We start from the raw sequence: 22,209 nt of genomic DNA, 5'->3' as shown, positions 1-22,209 counted from the left end.
GTCAGCTGTGCCTTATTGTTCCGTATTGGGTCAAATAGGAGCAAAAGTGGTAATATAAGTAAACTTGTGTCTGTTGTCATCGACCTGTGATTGATGTTTGATCTCTGGAACAAAAACCCTTATGAGTAATCCCCTGATGGGCTGTGTCAACATCTGTGGGGTTCCCCCTCTGGAGAAAGTCTTGACAGAATTATTGATTAAGTTGAGGTAAATTGATGAATTAATATCTTTCTTTGTCTCTCTGTCTCTCCAGGGTTTCTCTGTGGAATGCACGTGTCATGATGCCGTCGCTGAGTCTCACCCTGCGTCCAGGTGACCAGGGAGGGTGTGTCGAGTCATCAGCCAATCACAGCAGATGCTTTAGGAGAGTCAGTTTATGTTCATCAGTACTTCCTCTCAGAACCCTCCCGCCTCACTGACGTCCTGCCCCCTCGGTAAGTAGGCCACACTATCTATCAATCAATCAATCAATCAATCAATCAATCAATGTAGGCTACTCTCAGCCAGCACTTCTTTGTCAAGCTTCTAACACTATCCTTATAAATTCTTACGCACTCCTGTCCTCATAGCTCATAATAACCGATAGTAAGTCTGTTATAACATCAGTATGCCTATGTGTTGATGGTCACTTTCTATCCATAGCCTCACCACCTCACCAATACATATTTTCTCTCTCTCTCTCTCTCTCTCCAGGTGGTAGGTAGGTAGTTCCTGTATCCATCTCTTCCATCATTTCCTCTTCCTCCTGAAGCCCCGCCCCGCCCCTTACTGTCTGGCTGTGCGGGGATGCTGGTGCTAGCTGGCACTGGTCGTAACTATGGTGATAGTCAGGTAACCGTGGTAGGAGGAGTCTGTGGGCACAGCTTCCTGATGTTGTGCCAGGTGCTGACGGGACAGGAGGGCACCATTGAACGGACGGGCACAGAGGTGAGGCGTTACTATGTACTGTGGGGCAAACCCCAACTAGTTGTATGAGTGTAGCTAGCATTGTCATCATGTTAATCATGAATTGATACCTATGAGAGATTTCAGAGAAAAGTTGAGTAATTCATTTTTCATTCTGGGGCACACAGTTGTGTGCTGAGTTTCTAAGTCTGTTTGTTATTGTTATTGTTTGCTAGTCAATAAGTGTGTCTAATATGTGTATTATTACACCTTTGCTTCTCCTCAGGCGCTGTGCAACTCTGCTTCCTGGTTTACACTGATGACATCACAACAGGAAGTATAGGACCTATCTTACTGTAGAACGTCAATCTCCTCCTCCTTGCACTTTCTAGAACTTCCTGTTGCTGCTACTTGACTTCCTGTTGCACAAAGTCTCTCAGACACTTTAAGGCTCTGACCTCTAACCTCTGAACCCAAGCAGCCATGAGGCACATTCACGTAGAACTGACACGCGGCAGCAAGGAGGAGCTGGCTCCTGTGGAGCTTCCATCCCAGGATGGGGACCTGCCTCCTCCCACGACCCCCTCACAGGTCCCCAACCTTGGGGTAATGAAACCGGGGGTGGTGGTTCCCAAGCCCTTTGGTCATGAGCAGCTGCGTCTCCAGAAGGTCTACCAGCTCTCCATCTTCTCCCAGCTGGGGGGGTTCTCAGCCTCCGAGCTCCCCAGAACCAGTGAGGCCCAGCCGGGGCAGGTCCAGCCAGGTCAGGTCCAGCGGACTGACAGGGTGGGGGTCAAGAGGGGACAGGGTGGGGGTCAAGAGGAGTCCCATCTAACCCACAAATGGCCCCACCTGGCTGGGGACCTAGACAGGGAAAGGGATGGAGGGGTGATGTCAGGGTCAGGACCTGGGGTAGGGGTGGATGTCGGAATGGGGGTTGAGATTGGGTTAGGGATGGGTGTAGGGGTAGGGCAGGGTCCTGTATCCTCCTGCATCATGGTGGATCACAGAGACTCAGATGGGGGCCTGTCGCCTAGATCCCCCCCAGCTGCCCCCCTCTCTCCGGGCCACACCCCCGCCCGACGCCCTGCCCAGCACAATCACGACAGGCCCGTCCCGGACCTGTGGGCCCCGCTGTCGCCCAAACCATCCCCCATAGTCGAGCCCCACAGCCCCCCTGGCTCCTGCAGCCCCTTTCCCAGCACAGAGCCTCCTCCTGGGGGAGACACGCCAGCCTGCTCCCTGGGCAATCCTGGAGGGTCTGGGGAGGGCTGCTGTAGTGGCTCCTCATTGGGACAGCATCAGCCCAACTGCTGCACTGACGGCCCCCATGGGGCACTTGGGGCATTCAACACCCTTAGCCCTCCCCTCAGAACTCCCGGCTCCCTCTCCCACCGCTTCACTCCCACCACAGACCCCCAGGAGCCTGGGGAGGGTAGGGAGTGTTGGGCCAAACTGGAGTCCTCACCGCCCCATCCCAGTGCCACCGCCTTCAACTCCACCAACGGCCTGAGCTCCGTGGAGAAGACCCTCAGCACCAGTGGCCTGAGCTCAGTGGAGAAGACCCCCAGCACCAGTGGCCTGAGCTCCGGGGAGAAGACCCCCAGCACCAGTGGCCTGAGCTCCGGGGAGAAGACCCCCAGCACCAGTGGCCTGAGCTCCGTGGAGAAGACCCCCAGCACCAGTGGCCTGAGCTCCGGGGAGAAGACCCTCAGCACCAGCGGCCTGAGCTCCGGGGAGAAGACCCCCAGCACCAGTGGCCTGAGCTCCGGGGAGAAGACCCCTAGCACCAGCGGCCTGAGCTCCGGGGAGAAGACCCCCAGCACCAGCAGACTCCGTGGGATCTCTTCGGGCCCCTGCCCGGCCAAGAAGAAACTGCTATCATCCAGCGACACGGGAGAGTCGTGTTCGGAGGACGAGGGTCCCTCCACCTCTAAGAGGAGCCGTCTGGCCCTGCTGGCCCCGGGGTTAGGGCTGGCCTCCTGCAGGGGCACCGATGCCAAGGCTGCCCCCTTCTGGAACCATCTGCTGCCCAACGCACGGGACCCGGACCACACCAAGGTGAGAAGCACAGACAAGCAGGCACATACAAACACCAGAGGAGGCTAGTGGGAGGAGCTATAGGGGCACAGGCTCATTGTAATAGCTGTTATGGAATAAATGGAACGGTATCAAACACATCAAACCACATGCTTGACTCTGTTCCATTTATTCTATCCAGCCATTACAATGAGTACATTTTCCTATAGGTCCACCAGCCAGCTTCCTCTAACACAGGCACGGTGTATATACACACACAAAGGCACACACACACTAGAGTTGAATGGTTGGAACCCGGTTACCGAGATTTACTGGGATTTACTGCCCAAATCCACTCCCTTTTCCCGGGATAAATAACTGAGAGAAACCAGTAAATTATAATAAATGAATTATATGAACAGCATGGCGGAAAAATGGAACTGTTAAATTATATATGTCTAAATCTGGCTTCTCTACGGCCTCTGCATGATGAATCATCAATGCTCAGGGTGGGGACAGACAGCTCATTTTTATTTATTTCACCTTTATCTAACCAGGTGGGCCAGTTGAGAACAAGTTCTCATTTACAACTGCGACCTGGCCAACATAAAGCAAAGCAATGCGACAAAAGCAACAACACAGAGTTACACATAAACAAACGTACAGTCCATAACACAATAGAAAATACAAAAATTTTAATCTATGTACAGTGTGTACAAATGTAGAAGAGTAGGGAGGTAGGCAATAAATAGGCCATAGAGGCGAAATAATTACAATTTAGCATTAACACTGGAGTGATAGATGTGCAGATGATGATGTGCAAGTAGAGATACTGGGGTGCAAAAGAGCAAGACGGTAAGTAATAATATGGGGATGAGGTAGTTGGATGTGCTATTTACAGATGGGCTGTGTACAGGTACAATGATCGGTAAGCTGCTCTGACAGCTGATGCTTAAAGTTAGAGAGGGAGATATAAGACTCCAGCTTCAGAGATTTTTGCAATTCGTTCCAGTCATTGGCAGCAGAGAACTGGAAGGAAAGGCGGCCAAAGGAAGTGTTGGCTTTGGGGATGACCAGTGCAATATACCTGCTGGAGCGCGTGCTACGGGTGGGTGCTGCTATGGTGACCAGTGAGCTGAGATAAGGCGGAGCTTTACCTAGCATAGACTTATAGATGACCTGGAGCCAGTGGGTTTGGCGACAGATATGTAGTGAGGGCCAGCCAATGAGAGCATACAGGTCACAGTGGTGGGTAGTATATGGGGCTTTGGTGACAAAACGGATGGCACTGTGATAGACTACATCCAGTTTGCTGAGTAGAGTGTTGGAGGTTATTTTGTAAATGACATCGTCGAAGTCAAGGATCGGTAGGATAGTCAGTTTTACGAGGGTATGTTTAGCAGCATGAGTGAAGGATGTTGCGAAATAGGAAGCCGATTCTAGATTTAATTTTAGATTGGAAATACTTAATGTGAGTCTGGAAGGAGAGTTCACAGTCTAACCAGACACCTAGGTATGTGTAGTTGTCCACATATTCTAGGTCAGAACCGTCCAGAGTAGTGATGCTAATCGGGCAGGGCGGGTGCAGGCAGCAACCGGTTGAAGAGCATGCAATTAGTTTTACTAGCATTTAAAAGCACTTGGATGCCACGGAATGTAAGTTGTATGGCGTTGAAGCTCGTCTGGAGGTTTGTTAACACAGTGTCCAAAGAAGGGCCAGGGGTATACGGATTGGTGTCGTCTGCATAGAGGTGGATCAGAGAATCACCATCAGCAAGAGCGACATCATTGATATATACAGAGAAAAGAGAAAAGAGTCGGCCTGAGAATTGAACCCTGTGGCACCCCCATAGAGACTGCCAGAGGCCCGGACCACAGGCCCTCCGATTTGACACACTGAACTCTATCTGAGAAGTAGTTGGTGAACCAGGTAAGGCAGTCATTTGAGAAGTCAAGGCTATTGAGTCTGCCGATTAAGAATGCAGTGATTGACAGAGTTGAAAGCCTTGGCCAGGTCGATGAATACAGCTACACAGTGCTGTCTTTTATTGATGGCGGTTATGATATCGTTTAGGACCTTGAGCGTGGCTGAGGTGCACCCATGACCAGCTCGGAAACCAGATTGCATAGTGGAGAAGGTACGGTGGGATTCGAAATGGTCGGTGATCTGTTTATTAACTTGGCTTTTGAAAATTTTAGAAAGGCAGGGCAGGATGGGTATAGGTCTATAAGAGTTTGGGTCTTGAGTGTCTCCCCCTTTGAAGAGGGGGATGACCGTGGCAGCTTTCCAATCTTTGGGGATCTCAGGCGATACGAAAGAGAGGTTGAATAGGCTAATAATAGGGGTTGCAACAGTTTCGGCGGATAATTTTAGAAAGAGAGGGTCCAGATTGTCTAGCCCAGCTGATTTGTAGGGATCCAGATTTTGCAGCTCTTTCAGAACATCAGCTATCTGGATTTGGTGAAGGAGAAGCGGGGTTGTGAAGGAGAAGTGGGGGGGTTTGGGCGAGTTGCTGCGGGGGGTGCTGAGATGTTGACCGGGATATGGCCAGCCGTAGAGAAATGCTTCTTGAAATGATCGATTATCCTAGATTTATCGGTGGTGACAGTGTTTCCTATCCTCAGTGCAGTGGGAAGCTGGGAGGAGGTGTTCTTATTCTCCATGGACTTTAGTGTCCCAAAAATGTTTTGGAATTAGTGCGACAGGAAGCAAATTTCTGTTTGAAAAAGCTATCCTTAGAATTCCTAACTGACTGAGTATATTGGTTTCTGACTTCCCTGAAAAGTTGAATATCGTGGGGGTTATTCAATGCTATTGCAGAACGCCACAGGATGTTTTTGTGCTGGTCAAGGGCAGTCAAGTCTGGGGTGAACCAAGGGCTATATCTGTTCTTAGTTTTTTTTTAATTGAATAGGGCATGCTTATTTAAGATGGAGAGGAAAGCACTTTTGAAGAGCAACCAGGCATCCTCTACTGACGGGATGAGGTCAGTATCCTTCCAGGATACCCGGGCCAGGTCGATTATAAAGGCCTGCTCACTGAAGTGTTTTAGGGAGCGTTTGACAGTGATGAGGGGTAGTCGTTTGACCGCGGACCCATTACGCACGCAGGCAATGAGGCAGTGATTGCTGAGATCCTGGTTGAAGACAGCAGAGGTGTATTTAGAGGGCAAGTTGGTCAGGATGATATCTATGAGGGTGCCCATGGTTACAGATTTAGGGTTGTACCTGGTAGGTTCCTTGATAATTTGTGTTAGATTGAGGGCATCTAGCTTAGATTATAGAACGGCCGGAGTGTTAAGCATGTCCCAGTTTAGGTCACCTAACAGTACGAACTCTGAAGATAGATGGGGGGGCGATCAATTCACATACGGTGTCCAGGGCACGGCTGGGGGCTGAAGGGGGTTTATAACAAGCGGCAACGGTGAGATGCTTGTTTATGGAAAGGTGGATTTTTAAAAGTAGAAGCTAGAATTGTTTGGGCACAGACCTGGATAGTATGACAGAACTCTGCAGGTTATCTCTGCAGTAGATTGCAACTCTGTCCCCTTTGGCAGTTATATCTTGGCGGAAAATGTTATAATTAGGGATGGTAATTTCAGGATTTTTGGTGGCCTTCCTAAGCCAGGATTCAGACACGGCTAGGACATCCGGTTGGCAGAATGTACTAAAGCAGTGAATAAAACAATCTTAGGGAGGAGGCTTCTAATGTTATCTCAGTATGGAGAGCAGTTCACAATGCATGTAGACCTATCATCTCGTCATGGGAACTTTTCTTGTGACAGGTAAGCCTACATTTGCTGCAGTGTAGCCTATGCTACAGTAATATAAAGACCGAATGCGCGTCTAATTTACCCATCTCCATCTTGCTTTCAGGGGTCACCTTGTTTTCACGGCTGTCGAATGGGTCCGACCAAAGTGCAGCATGGTTGTAGTTCCACATATTTATTTAATCCGTGAAACTTTGCAAAACATAAATAACTGAATTTACAAAAACAACAAACCGTGACGCAGAGAGAAACAAACACTACTCAAAAGATAATAACCCACAAAAACAGGAAGAAAAAAACCCTACTTAAATATGATCTCCAATCAGAGGTAACGAGGACCAGCTGCCTCCAATTGGAGATCAACCCAAACAACCCCAACATAGAAACAGAAAAACCAGAACTTAAAAAAACATAGAAAAACACAAAACACCCCCTGTCACGCCCTGACCTACTCTACTATAGAAAATAACCTCTTACTATGGTCAGGACGCGCCACTTGTTTTTTAATTGTAAAGATTATTATTGTTTTTATTGCAGCTGCAAAGTTTTAAAACAGTCTATCACACAAATATTGTTGCTTTAAATTAGTACACGCGCTAGTACTCTCTGTCTTTCTCTCCATCAACTCCATTCAAATTGAATCCAAAATAGATAATCCTGTTCTAGACTTATTGTCACGTCCTGACCAGTAAAGGGGTAATTTGTAATTGTAGTATGATCAGGGCGTGGCAGGGGGTGTTTGTTTTGTGTGTTTTGGTTTTTTTTGGTTCTAGGGGATTTTGGTTCTAGTTTTCTATTTCTATGTTTCTTTTTCTATGTGTGGCCAAGTATGGCTTCCAATCAGAGGCAGGTGTCTTTCGTTGTCTCTGATTGGAAGCCATACTTAGGCAGCCTGTTTTTCCTGTGTTTTTGTGGGTGGTTGTTTTTTTCTGTATAGCCTGTGTGCCTTATGGAACTGTTTCGTCGTGTGTTTATTTTGTTTTGAGTGTTCTTTCTAATTAAAGTAAGAAGATGAGCACTATACCCGCTGCGCCTTGGTCTGTCCCTTACGACGCGTATGACACTTATATATAGCCCTATATATAGATGTCCTAGCCTACCTTTTTTTCAGGTAATACATTTAATGCAATATTAGCCTTATATTTAGATAATAAGCTTGAAACTTATAGCCTCTGTCTCTTGCGCAATAGGCACTCACCTGTGCTCTGCTGGCACATGCAGGAAAAGATAGAATAACTTGCTTTTTGTTGTTGCATTTAACAGTTATTTATTCAGACCCATAACCATTCAATCTTTGTGAAAAGAAGTGAAAGCCTTGTGCATCTAGTCCTATATTACTCAAGGATGTCATTAGACTGATGAAGATAAGGATAACGAAACTTATTTAATTTAACTGTTGAAAGCGAGGAAGGAATGAAGCAACAATAGAGAGAGAAAGAGGAGGTAGGCTAATAACATTAGGGGAATTATTATGAAAGACGTCAGTCTACTAATTATACAAATAGGCCCTATTACACGTCAAATGTGAATTTGCTAGCCTATACTTGTAACTTTGTAGGCCCCATGTGCTGCACCACAATCGCATGTTCTCTTCCGCTTTATCATGGTTTGAATGATGTGTGTAATTCCAGTCCATATAATACAGTATAATATAATACAGTACAGTAATACAGTTCACACTCCAAAAGATTATCCTACTGGAGCTAGTTTCATTTATTTACCCAAGAGAGCATATAGCTAGTCACATCTATGGGCTGTTATGTTTTTCTGTTGTGCGTAATGAGCAGTAGCCTTTATCATATACCGTATGTATTGGATAACGGCCTAATCATTTGGGCTTTTTTGGGGTTTAGGTTCATTAGCTAGCATCACTACTCTGGACGGTTCTGGTAAGGTGTCTGGTAAGACTGTGAACTCTCCTTCCAGACTCACATTAAGCATTTCCAATCTAAAATTAAATCTAGAATCGGCTTCCTATTTCGCAACAAAGCCTCCTTCACTCATGCTGCCAAACATACCCTCGTAAAACTGACCATCCTACCGATCCTTGACTTCAGCGATGTCATTTACAAAATAGCCTCCAACACTCTACTCAGCAAATTAGATGTAGTCTATCACAGTGCCATCCGTTTTGTCACCAAAGCCCCATATACTACCCACCACTGCGACCTTTATGCTCTCATTGGCTGGCCCTCGCTTCATATTCGTCGCCAAACCCGCTGTCTCCAGGTCATCTATAAGTATTTGCTAGGTAAAGCCCCGCCTTATCTCAGTTCACTGGTCACGATAACAACACCCACCCGTAGCACGCGCTCCAGCAGGTATATCTCACTGGTCACCATAGCAGCACCCACACGTAGCACGCGCTCCAGCAGGTAAATCTCAATGCTCATCCCCAAAGCCAACTCCTCCTTTGGCCGCCTTTCCTTCCAGTTCTCTGCTGCCAATGGCTGGAACGAACTGCAAAAATCACTGAAGCTGGAGAATTATATCTCCCTAACTAACTTTAAGCATCAGCTGTCAGAGCAGCTTACTGATCACTGCACCTGTACACAGCCCATCTGTAAATAGCACACCCAACTACCTCATCCCCATATTGTTATTTATTTTTGCTCTTTTGCACCCCAGTATCTCTACTTGCACATCATCATCGCAACATCTATCACTCCAGTGTTAATACTAAATTGTAATTATTTTGCCACAATGGCCTATTTATTGCCTTACCTCCCTAATCTTACTACATTTGCACACACTGTATATAGATTTTTCTATTGTGTTATTGACTGTACGTTTGTTTATCCCATGTGTAACTCTGTGTTGTTTTTATCGCACTGCTTTGCTTTATCTTGGCCAGGTCTCAGTTGTAAATGAGAACTTGTTCTCAACTAGCCTACCAGGTTAAATAAAGGACTTGTTCTCAACTGGCCTACCTGGTTAAATAAAGGACTTGTTCTCAACTAGCCTACCTGGTTAAATAAAGGACTTGTTCTCAACTGGCCTACCTGGTTAAATAAAGGACTTGTTCTCAACTAGCCTACCTGGTTAAATAAAGGACTTGTTCTCAACTGGCCTACCTGGTTAAATAAAGGACTTGTTCTCAACTGGCCTACCTGGTTAAATAAAGGGGAAATAAAATTACAATTAAAATTGTAATTAAATGTCATTAATATAGGGCTCGACTCATCAGGCTAGATCAAAGCTCTAATCAAATCCAGAGATCTTAATTTGCTTTATAATGCTTTATAATGCTTTTTATTGCTTTATAATGCTTTATAATGCTTTATAATGCTTTATAATGCTTTTGAATGACACTTCCGGTTTTGTAGGGAAAAAATGGGTTACCTGGGAGAAAAGTGATTTATTCTCGGGATGGAACATTTGTAAAATACCAGGAAAATCTTCAACCCTATCGTGCGCACACACACACACACACACACACACACACACACACACAGCTTTCAGGCTTGTCATTGTCTGACATTTAATAAGAGGATGAACAGACAGCGGGTTAGAGGGAAAGAGGGGGAGAGCTGTTCCAGTAAAACAGACAGGGGTGGTGGTGGTGAGAATGAAAGACTGAGTTAGATGGCCCAAGAGAATGAAACATGATGAGAGTGAAAGAGGCAAAGAAAGAGGAAAGGGAGAGAAGAAGAGAGAGGAAGAGAGCGATGGATTCCCAGGCTGGTCATTATGAACACACCACGTATGGTGCTGGAACCAGCCGAGTGGCTCCAGAATCAAGTCTATTGAGGTGGCCTCCATTGTTCTCCCTACACTACATGTTCTGCCTGCCTGTGTCGCTGTCGCCCCAATACAACCCCCCCCACCTCCCTACTAAACCACACAGGTCTTTCTGGCTCCCCCGTTTAGATACCGAACCACTGGCTTCCAGAAACCCTTTTCCTATTTAGTGCACTACTTTTGAATAGGGCACTTTTGACCGTGGTGCTCTGGTCAAAGTTTGTGCACTACATAGGGAATAGGGTGCCATTTGGGACACAGACTAGGTAGAGGATGGGGGGGGGTGACAAAGGGGGGAGAGACTAGAGGAAGATGAAAGGGGAAGTGAAAAGTGAAGGAGAGAGGTAGGTAGGGAGTATAACATAGAGAGAGAGAGAGACACACATGTCCACAGTGAGTGTGAGGATAGATTGAGAGTGAGAGGTAGGTAGGTAGTGAGTATAACATGTCCACAGTGAGTGTGAGGATAGACCAGGCTGACATAGCCACAGTGGAGGGGACAGCTACAGTAGAGAGGGGCTAGCTAGAGAGGACCTGGCTAGAGAGGAGCTAGCTAGAGAAGATCTGATTAGAGAGGGGATAGCTAGTCAATTGTTAGCTAGTGAGATGCTAGCTACAGAGGGGTTATCCTGGGAAGGGTTAGCGCCAGAGGATGTGGGCAGCCAGGACTGGGTAACCCTTAGTACGAGCGGTAGTTTGGACATGGGGAATGTGTTTGTGTCTGAAGCAGCATCCTGGACTCTCTGCCCAGTAAGTAGTGACTACGTACTGACATTCACACACACAGCGTACACACATATTGATACACAGGCAGGTATGTACCTTCATCACTCAACTGCATTCGTTATTGTGTTTATTGCGTGTGTAATACACTATGAACTATGTATGTATTTGTGTGGAAATGGAAATATATATTCCTCTTCTGGCTGTGCCGGGTGGAGATTATAAGAGTACATGGCCATTTAAGGCCAGATTGTTCTTCAAGATGTTCCAACGTTCATAGATGACCAGCAGTGTCAAATAATAATCACTGGTAATAGAGGGTGCAACAGGTCAGCATCTCAGGAGTAAATGTCAGTTGGCTTTTCGTAGCCGAGTATTCAGTAGGTCGAGACCGCAGGTGAACAGGTAGAGAAAGAGAGAGCCAAAAACAGCAGGTCTGGGACAAGGTAGCACGTCCGGTGAACAGGTCAGGGTTCCCTAGCCGCAGGCAGCTCAGGTCCTCCGGGAGGGGAGGGAGAGAGAGAGAATTAGAGGGAGCATACTTAAATTCACACAGGACACCAGATAAGACAGGAGAATTACACCAGATATAACAGACTGACCCTAGCCCCTGACACAAACTATTGCAGCATAAATACTGGAGGCTGAGACAGGAGGGGTCAGGAGACACTGTGGCTCCTTCCTACGATACCCCTGAACAGGGCCAAACAGGCAGGATATAACCCCACCCACTTTGCCAAGGCACAACCCCCACACCACTAGAGGGATATCAACAGACCACCAACTTACTACCCTGAGACAAGGCTGAGTATAGCCCACAAATATCTCCTCCACCGCATGTGCCCGAGGGGGAGCAAAACCGGACAGGAAGATCATGTCAGTGACTCAACCTACTCAAGTGACGCGCCCCTCCTAGGGACGGCATGGAAGAGCGCCAGTACGCCAGTGACTCAGCACCGTAATAGGGTCAGATGCAGAGAATACCAGTAGAGAATGGGGAGCCGGGTCAGGCAGAGACAGCAAGGGCGGTTCGTCGCTCCAGTGCCTTGCCGTTCACCTTCGCACCCTTGGGCCAGACTACACTCAATCATAGGACCTACTGAGGAGATGAGTCTTCAGAAAAGACTTAAAGGTCGAGACCGAGTCTGCATCTCTCACATGGGTAGGCAGACCATTCCATAAAAATTGAGCTCAATGGGAGAAAGCCCTGCCTTCAGCTGCTTGCTTAGAAATTCTAGAGACAATAAGGAGGCCTGCGTCTTGTGACCGTAGCGTACGTGTAGGTATGTACGGCAGGACCAAATCAGAGAGATGGGTAGGAGCAAGCCCATGTAATGGTTTGTAGGTTAGCAGTAAAACCTTGAAATCAGCCCTTGACTTAACAGGAAGCCAGTGTAGAGAGGCTAGCACTGGAGTAATATGATCACATTTTTGGGTTCTAGTCAAGATTCTAGCAGATGGTGTTTAGCACTAACTGAAGTTTATTCAGTGCTTTATCCAGGTAGCCGGAAAGTAGAGCATTGCAGTAGTCTAATCTAGAAATAACGAAAGCATGGATTAGCTTTTCTGCATCATTTTTGGACAAAAACGTACTGATTTACAATGTTACGAAGATGGGGAAAAAAGCTGTCCTTGAAATATTCTTGATATGTTCGTCAAAAGAGAGATCAGGGTCCAGAGTAACGCCAAGGTACTTCAGGATTTCCAATCTCTCCAAAAGAATGTGGTGATCGATGGTATCAAAAGCAGCACTAAGGTCTAGGAGCACGAGGACAGATGCAGAGCCTCGGTCTGACGTCATTAAAAGGTCATTTACCACATTCACAAGTGCAGTCTCAGTGCTATGATGGGGTCTTAAACCAGACTGAAGCGTTTCGTATACATTATTTGTCTTCAGGAAGGCAGTGAGTTGCTGCGCAACAGCTTTTTCTAAAATGTTTGATGGGAATGGGAGATTCGATATAGGCCGATTAGTTTTTTACATTTTCCGGGTCAAGGTTTGGCTTTTTCAAGGGAGGCTTTATTACTGCCACTTTTAGTGAGTTTGGTACACATCTGTTTGATTTATCATCATTATCATGACAGTTTGAGCATGACAGTAATATCAATGTTTTTAATCGGAGCTGGATTGTGCTAATCCATGTATTCACCTTCCTGTTTTATTTATTTTTCTCTCTCTCTTCCTTTCTTTCTTGCATTCTGTCCATCTGTCTCATTGTTCTGGCTTTCTGGCTCTTGTTCTGTCCATCTCTCTCTCGTTCTGTCCTTCTGTCTCTTGTTCTGTCCATCTCTCTCTCATTCTGTCCTTCTATCTCTCGTTCTGTCCTTCTGTCTCTTGTTCTTGTCCTCCTTCAGAGTGTATCAGAATGCAGAGGAGCCAGCAGGAGGCTGAAAAGTGGGATGCGCCTGAAAAGGTGTGTTCACTTTCTACCTTTTAGTTGATCCATGTGTAGTCATCATTTCATAAACCTCATCTTTAATTATGTGACTTAGCCATGGCTAACTTATGTTCTTAAAAAAGAAAAAATATGTGTGTGTGTGCAGTCGACAGCTATGTAGTGGGCGGCGTACAGACACCTTAGGTCGCTCTGCTCGGTCAGGCTGGCCCTCTTCTTCCATCAGCCGTTCACTACTGGGTAACTTTGAGGTATGACACACACACACACACACACACACACACACACAGCTACATATTTAGCACAGCAGACATACACAACATATTACAGTACATTCTTACCAAATAATACAAAATGAATCATGTGTAACTGAATTTATTTCAGTATGATGTATGATGGTATTTTGTCAGAACTTGAGTTTCTACCAAATATCTAGAGAGATTTACAACATTCCTCGTGGTCATAGAAGTAGCTGTGCTTTGTAGTGGGTCCTCCTCACTCTTCCTTGTTGTTTCTTCTCCAGGAGTCGATCCTGAAGGGTCGTTTCTCTCCGTCGGGTCGTATCGAGGGCTTCACAGCAGAGATCGGTGCCAGCGGATCTTACTGCCCTCAACACGTCACTCTGCCTGTACACGTCACTTACTACGACATCTCAGAGCACAGCGCACCTTCACCCTTCCTGGTTAGTATCTCTCTCTCTCTGTGTGTGTGTGTGTGTGTGTGTAATGATGTTAGCCCCCTAATGTCGATGGCCGCGCCACTGTGGAAATATAGAGACATCTGTTTTTTTTTTTACATTGGATGCGTCTCAATCCGCCTATGTAACACTTCTTCATCTGCAGTGAAAGGTGACAGAGCTAGAGCAGTGTTTGTTAGACCATGAGACATCCTGAAAATCAGTCTACTCACAAAATCGTCTGTAGTGTCCGAACGGTTTGGCCTATAAACTCTATGGAAAGATGAGACTCTCACAAACACGATGGTGTTCTCCGTTATTCTCTATGACCCCCACAAGCGTCTTGGGACTCGTCTGAAGTAGGTACAGTCGATCTGCCAACTTCTGTCTATAGCCTCTGAACAGTTTGGTCTACACAATGTTTAGTTCCAAAAGTAAGGGATTTAATACATATAAAAAATCTTTCTTATATCTCTCAGATATAGGGCAGACACTTCAGAACAAACTTCCTTAGATTTTTTGGGGACTATCTGTTCCATGTAGTGAATATTTTATTCAATGCATTTGTATGGGTTAATAGCACTAAGGCCAAAAATTATTTTTCATCAAATAGTTTTTGGGATACTTCACGTCGTCTTAAAATGCAAATCAAATAGCAAAATAATCCTTGGTATGACCTCCTTAAAACAATTCCAAATAGCTTACCAAGGGTTGGAACAGAACCGAAAACCGGAAAATAATAAAACATTTCAAGGAACAGAATCAGAACCGGGAACGAAAGTGATCTATACAGTTCCGGAACAAAACTGTTATTTTAAAAGCGGAATATGGAATGGAACGGAAACAAATAATAGTTATTTTCGGAACGAAACTATTTGATTTTTTTTTTTTTTACAATCACTAGTTGCTGCATCCATTTTTAGTCATGTAAATAAATTATATACATTGATTCTTGAAGACTATAACCTGTAAATGCCTCATGGGCTTCAATTCAGTCGTCGTACCCCATCAGAAGCCAACATATTGCCGTACCCCATCAGAATCCAACATATTGTCGTACCCCATCAGAACCCAACATATTGCCGTACCCCATCAGAACCCAACATATTGCCGTACCCCATCAGAACCCAACATATTGCCGTACCCCATCAGAACCCAACATATTGCCGTACCCCATCAGAACCCAACATATTGTCGTACCCAATCAGAACCCAACATATTGCCGTACCCCATCAGAACCCAACATATTGTCGTACCAATCAGAACCCAACATATTGCCGTACCCCATCAGAACCCAACATATTGCCGTACCCCATCAGAACCCAACATATTGCCGTACCCCATCAGAACCCAACATATTGTCGTACCCCATCAGAACCCAACATATAAGCTTGTTTAACTCCAGTCGCCGTACCCCATCAGAACCCAACATATTGTCGTACCCCATCAGAACCCAACATATTGTTGTACCCCATCAGAACCCAACATATTGCCGTACCAAATCAGAACCCAACATATTGCCGTACCCCATCAGAACCAAACATATTGTCTTACCAATCAGAACCCAACATATTGCCGTACCCCATCAGAACCCAAAATATTGTCATACCAATCAGAACCCAACATATTGCCGTACCCCATCAGAACCCAACATATTGTCGTACCAAATCAGAACCCAACATATTGCCGTACCCCATCAGAACCCAACATATTGCCGTACCCCATCAGAACCCAACATATTGTCGTACCCCATCAGAACCCAACATATTGCCGTACCCCATCAGAACCCAACATATTGCCGTACCCCATCAGAACCCAACATATTGCCGTACCCCATCAGAACCCAACATATTGTCATACCAAATCATAACCCAACATATTGCCGTACCCCATCAGAACCCAACATATTGGCGTACCCCATCAGAACCCAACATATTGCCGTACCCCATCAGAACCCAACATATAAGCTTGTTTAACTCCAATAAACAATGTACATGTAAATGTGTGTAGCTTCAAAACATGATTAAAACTATAATGTGTATATCATGGATGGTCAGTCTTTGCATCCATAGCTCTGTCTATTCAGTTGAGTGATTACATTTCTCCAGCCCCATCCCTTAGCTTTTTAGCGAAAACAGGGGCGGGGTCACGCTTTGTTATTGTTTAAATTAAAGATTCTAGCTTGAAATAATTTCAGAAGTAAAGTCACGCAAGAAGAATAGACACCTGCACACTGTTGAATGCTCTCGCTGTTTAGTGAGTGCAACTTCTCGACGTAAAGACAGCTCATCTCTCTGTTGTAGGGGGTTATCTCCTTGGAGCCTTTAGGAAAGAAGGGATACAGCGTACCCAAAGCAGGGACCATACAAGTGGTGAGTCTCATGGTCCTCTCTTTCTGTCTCTCTGTCTCGCTCTCTCTCTCTGTCAGTCTCTGTCTCTCTGTCTGTCTCTCTGTTACTCTCACTCCTTTTCTCCTTTTTCTTTCTCTTCTCTATACTTTGTAATCGCTTGTTGAGTCTCTTTGTTATCAAACGTTACTGGCCCTAGTATGCACTGGCTTGCATGGATCTAGTACAATGGGCACAACAATGGCTAACATCTCCATGCTACCTTCTCAGACCTTATTCAAATGCTTGACCTTGTTTAGAGTGTTTTTCATGAATGAGTCCATGTTCTCCCCAGAGATCTGGTTCAATCTCAATTGAACAAGTCTTATAAACGGGTATCATATTCAATATCTCCATATTCTCTCCATCAGACCTTATTCAACCCCAATAAAACTGTGGTGAAGATGTTCCTCGTGACCTATAACTTTGGGGACATGCCCGTCAATCACATGACCTTCCTGCGTCACCGCATCTTCCTGGTTCCCGTTGAGGAGGCGGGGCCAGAGGCGAAGGGGGATGGGCCTCCAGAGCCCAGGGCCACGCCCACAGAGAGGAGGAAGATTCTCTGCTACCTGATACACCTCAGGTATGTCTGTCTGGTCATTGGTTGGTTGATTTTAAAGTGGAGTTTGGTGTGGACATTGTATTTTTCTGGATGGTTTGTATGGCATGTACAGTACGCTTGGGATAGGATGCACTTATTGTTTGGAATGTCTGTCTATCCATCCATCCTTCCACCCATCTATCCATCCATCATACATCCCTCCATCCATCCATCTCTCTCTCTCTCTCTCTATCTATCTATCTATCTATACACCTATTTATTTGTTTCTTTGTTGTAAACGAAGACAAACTGTATAGCATTTCAGAACCATGCTGAATGTTTAGAAATGTAATCAAAGGCATTTACTTTGTCTTTCAGGTTGTTTGCCGATCAGTCATTGTGCCAGAGACGCCTCGTTTGATGGAGCTTAGCTTAGTAGCTTTACACACAATGTATTAACGGTGATGGTTCTGCTTTGTTTTGAATCTCCTAGATTCCAGAGCTCTAAATCTGGGAAGATCTACTTGCACAACGATATCCGGCTGCTATTCTCCCGCAAGTCCATCGAGGTGGACACGGGGATCCCTTACGAGCTCAAATCTTTCACAGAGGTGCCAAAAAACCCCAAATACTCCCCCCGCGTGTGAGCCTATGATGAACCCGCGACCCCTGACCCCATCACCAACGCAGCCCATTCCTGGAACTGGGCACAGAGAGATAAACAGACAGACATGGACAAGAAAACTTGAAAAGATTATTCATTCAAACACACACATATATACTGAGTATACAAAACATTAAGAACACCTTCCTAATATTGAGTTTTGCCCTCAGAACAGCCTCAATTCATCAGGACATGGACTCTACAAGGTGGTGAAAGTGTTCCACAGGGATGCTGGCCCATGTTGACTCCAATGCTTCTCGCAGTTGTGTCAAGTTGGCTGGATGTCCTTTGGGCGGTGGATCATTCTTGATACACATGGGAAACTGTTGAGCGTGAAAAACCCAGTAGCGTTGTGGTTCTTGACACACTCAAACCGGTGCGCCTGGTACCTACTACCATACCCCGTTCAAAGGCACTTCAATATTTTGTCTTGCCCATTCACTCTCTGAATGGCACACATACACAATCCATGTCTCAAGGCCTAAAAATCCCCCTTTAACCTGTCTTCTCCCATTCATCTACACTGATTTGAAGCGGATTTAACAAGTGACATCAAAGCTTTAATCTGGATTCGCCATGTCATGGAAAGAGCAGGTGTACTTAATGTTTTGTACAGTCAGTGTATATACATACACAGAAACACACATTTCCCACACAAAATGCACAGACAAGCATCGATCAATACATGCACACAGGCAAAGCAGCCTCACATGTATACACAACTCACAGTACACATGAACACTTGGTGGTGAAACTCATCTAGAGTTGAGTGCTAACATGCCTTCCTCTAGAGCTGTTCGTTTCACACAGAAACAGTCGTTTACTCTGCCTGCACCCGCCCCTCTCCCCAGTGGTGGACCAATGACAACCCTGCCACAGCAACCAGCCAGTCGCTAATGACGCACACTTTGTAAGAAGAGGACTGGAGAGCCTTAAACAAGCACATACCAGTAAGGGGGGGGGGGGGGGCACAAAACAAACTTTATTAAACTGGAGAAGAGATGAGATGAGAGAAGAAGAGAGACAGATGAACACTAGTGAAACAACGACTGAATTCAATCAATTGAAGAATGAAGATTGGACGTCAGATGTTTGACACATCCTGCAAACGCCAAAACAATTGGCTACACTCAGGACTTAACTGTACTGTTTTGATTGAAGCCTTTCAGATGATCCAGTGAACCCTCCCCCATTTCAAGCATCATGGTACAGACCACTGTGTAGGTAGGATGCGAGGGTAAGGGGAACATACCATGGCGTAGGTGGGCCCCTTTTTTATGTAGACTGGCGGAGGGACACTGTGTTTTTTAGTTTATTTTCTGTTCAAAACAGTCCGAAATGGGAGCAGAAAAAAAAAACTGTAGTATTTAATTTTTTTTTTCAAATGTCTTAAATAGCAATATGCTGCATAAATAGTGTGTTTTCATCCAGACAGCTGTCTGCATCCCAAAAGGCTCCCTATTCCCTATATAGTGCACTACTTGTGACCAGAGGTCTATGGGTCCTATATAGAGCCCTATGGGTCCTGATCACAAGTAGTGCACTACATAGGGAATAGGGAGCCTTTTGGGACATAGACTTTCTCTGTGGAGATGGCATTGGAGTGAGGGAGGGAGTGATGGGAGGGAGGGGAGGGATGAAATAGGGGTGGGATGGGAGGGTGGGGTATTTAATATGGAAAATATTTCAAATTAAACTCAGCGACTGGCGAGTAAAACCTGTCTTGATTTTTTATGCTGTTATGTTGTGTATTGATATTGTATCTTAATACCTTTATCTCTGTTTGACCAAGTTTCACCTGACGACAGTTTCACAACTTAGAATTGTCAAAGAAATCTGAGACTCATGGGTTCAGATACTGTAGTGTCCAGTCCACTGTCCATCCAGAGTCACACATACAGCCCTATGTATTAGTGGCAAGAAACACACTGTAATTCACCTCAATATTGCCCTGAGGGTCCCTCTAAAACACACTGTAATTCACCTCAATACTGCCCTGAGGCTCCCTCTAAAACACACTGTAATTCACCTCAATACTGCCCTGAGGGTCCCTCTAAAACACACTGTAATTCACCTCAATACTGCCCTGAGGCTCCCTCTAAAACACACTGTAATTCACCTCAATACTGCCCTGAGGCTCCCTCTAAAACACACTGTAATTCACCTCAATACTGCCCTGAGGCTCCCTCTAAAACACACTGTAATTCACCTCAATACTGCCCTGAGGCTCCCTCTAAAACACACTGTAATTCACCTCAATACTGCCCTGAGGCTCCCTCTAAAACACACTGTAATTCACCTCAATACTGCCCTGAGGCTCCCTCTAAAACACACTGTAATTCACCTCAATACTGCCCTGAGGCTCCCTCTAAAACACACTGTAATTCACCTCAATACTGCCCCGAGGGTCCCTCTAAAACACACTGTAATTCACCTCAATACTGTCCTGAGGCTCCCTCTAAAACACACTGTAATTCACCTCAATGCTGTCCTGAGGCTCCCTCTAAAACACACTGTAATTCACCTCAATACTGCCCTGAGGCTCCCTCTAAAACACACTGTAATTCACCTCAATACTGCCCTGAGGCTCCCTCTAAAACACACTGTAATTCACCTCAATACTGCCCTGAGGCTCCCTCTAAAACACACTGTAATTCACCTCAATACTGCCCTGAGTGTCCCACACTCTCATGTATTATGGAGGAGATCTGAACTGGAGTTTAAGGCAAGGATTCAATCCGATCACGCTTTGTCAGCTATGCACCATTTGAAGGTAATTTCTGATTGATGCTACATATGCAGCGTTTACTGTGAATGCGGTGTCCGCGAACACGGCAACATTGACGTTAGGGAAGGGAGGCAGGAGGTAGGAGGTAGGGAGAGAAGAGGTAGCAAGACAGCGACAGAGGGAGAGAGAGAGACAGAGGGAGTGAGATGGAAGGGAGAAGGGAGAGAGACAGGGAGATGGGAGGGAGATGGAAGGGAGAAGGGAGGGAGATGGAAGGGATGGCAGTCCTTGTGTTGGTTTAAATGAGAGGAGGGAGGGAGGGAGGGAAGTGGAGAGGAGAGGGAGGGAGGGAGGGAGGGAGGGAGGGAGAGGAGGAAGTGGAGAGGGTAGGGAGGGAGGAGAGGAATGGGGGGGACGAGGGAAAGAGGGAGAGGAGAGAGTAGGGAGGGAGGAGAGGAATGGGGGGACGAGGGAAAGAGGGAGAGGAGAGAGTAGGGAGGGAGGAGAGGAATGGGGGGACGAGGGAAAGATGGAGAGGAGAGAGTAGGGAGGGAGGGGAGGAATGGGGGGACGAGGGAAAGAGGGAGAGGAGAGGGGGGAAGGAGGGGGAGAGGAGGATACTGTGTATTGAAAGTGACCAGAGCGGTTCCTAGAGTTCTGTCCAGCTGTATTGAGATACAGCCAGAGTAGCCTTCTCCCCCATTCAAATAGACATATCATATATCAGATCACTGCTTCAAATATGTAAATATTTCAAATAAGACTGTCGAAAAGAGAGGACACTTTATCTGGGCAATAAGAGAAATGTCTCTCTCCTTTGGTTGAATGGTTTCAAAAGAAAGAACCAAGTGATTTTCAAGTGAATTTGGTCTGAATAGATTAGCCCAGGGGTTTGAATAACGTGTTGTACAAAAAGAGTTGTACTTTTACCTGCCTCAAAAGACCTGGACTAACACAGACACACTGCCATGAATTTGTTCACTCAAACACACACAGAGAGCAGAAGAAATAAGATATCAACGTGTCATGATCAATGTGACGATCAGTGTGATGCTGAATGTGATGATGAAACGAAGTTGGACCTTATTGAGAAAAACATATTCATTTATTTTTTACAACAGCAGAGGATCTCCTACTTCTTTGGTGCTCAGCCCCTCCCCCCTGCTTCACACTCAGCCCCTCCCCCCGCTTCACACTCAGCCCCTCCCCCCGCTTCACACTCAGCCCCTCCCCCTGCTTCACACTCAGCCCCTCCCCCCGCTTCACACTCAGCCCCTCCCCCCGCTTCACACTCAGCCCCTCCCCCCGCTTCACACTCAGCCCCTCCCCCTCTTCACACTCAGCCCCTCCCCCCGCTTCACACTCAGCCCCTCCCCTCAGCCCCTCCCCCCGCTTCACACTCAGCCCCTCCCCCTCTTCACACTCAGCCCCTCCCCCCTCGTCACACTCAGCCCCTCCCCCCTCTTCACACTCAGCCCCTCCCCCCGCTTCACACTCAGCCCCCCCTCCCGCTTCACACTCAGCCCCCCCTCCCGCTTCACACTCAGCCCCCCCTCCCGCTTCACACTCAGCCCCTCCCCCCACTTCACACTCAGCCCATCCCCCCTCTTCACACTCAGCCCCTACCCCCGCTTCACACTCAGCCCCTCCCCCCGCTTCACACTCAGCCCCTCCCC

General features: G+C 46.4%; 1 protein-coding gene across 4 annotated transcripts in view; it reads left to right on the top strand.

Moving 5' to 3' along the window:
- LOC115200574 (protein FAM214B) overlaps positions 1 to 17,885 on the top strand; it is a 50,731-nt gene extending 32,846 nt beyond the window's left edge. For 3 of the 4 annotated variants that reach the window (XM_029763746.1, XM_029763745.1, XM_029763744.1), the window contains 9 exons: positions 254 to 434; positions 694 to 927; positions 1,172 to 2,946; positions 13,494 to 13,552; positions 13,683 to 13,785; positions 14,058 to 14,216; positions 16,514 to 16,582; positions 16,969 to 17,183; positions 17,635 to 17,885. In XM_029763746.1, the coding sequence (XP_029619606.1) occupies positions 1,369 to 2,946; positions 13,494 to 13,552; positions 13,683 to 13,785; positions 14,058 to 14,216; positions 16,514 to 16,582; positions 16,969 to 17,183; positions 17,635 to 17,788 (2,337 nt within the window). In that variant the 5' untranslated portion in view covers positions 254 to 434; positions 694 to 927; positions 1,172 to 1,368 and the 3' untranslated portion in view covers positions 17,789 to 17,885. Of the gene's footprint in view, positions 1 to 253; positions 435 to 693; positions 928 to 1,171; positions 2,947 to 13,493; positions 13,553 to 13,682; positions 13,786 to 14,057; positions 14,217 to 16,513; positions 16,583 to 16,828; positions 16,927 to 16,968; positions 17,184 to 17,634 lie in introns of those variants that run through there. The other variant, XM_029763747.1, reaches the window with a different exon arrangement.
- Positions 17,886 to 22,209: the final 4,324 nt, after the last annotated feature.

Source organism: Salmo trutta, chromosome 9 (genome assembly GCF_901001165.1).
Source record: "Salmo trutta chromosome 9, fSalTru1.1, whole genome shotgun sequence".
NCBI classification, from domain to species: domain Eukaryota; kingdom Metazoa; phylum Chordata; class Actinopteri; order Salmoniformes; family Salmonidae; genus Salmo; species Salmo trutta.
This window is presented reverse-complemented; position numbering and strand designations above follow the sequence as displayed.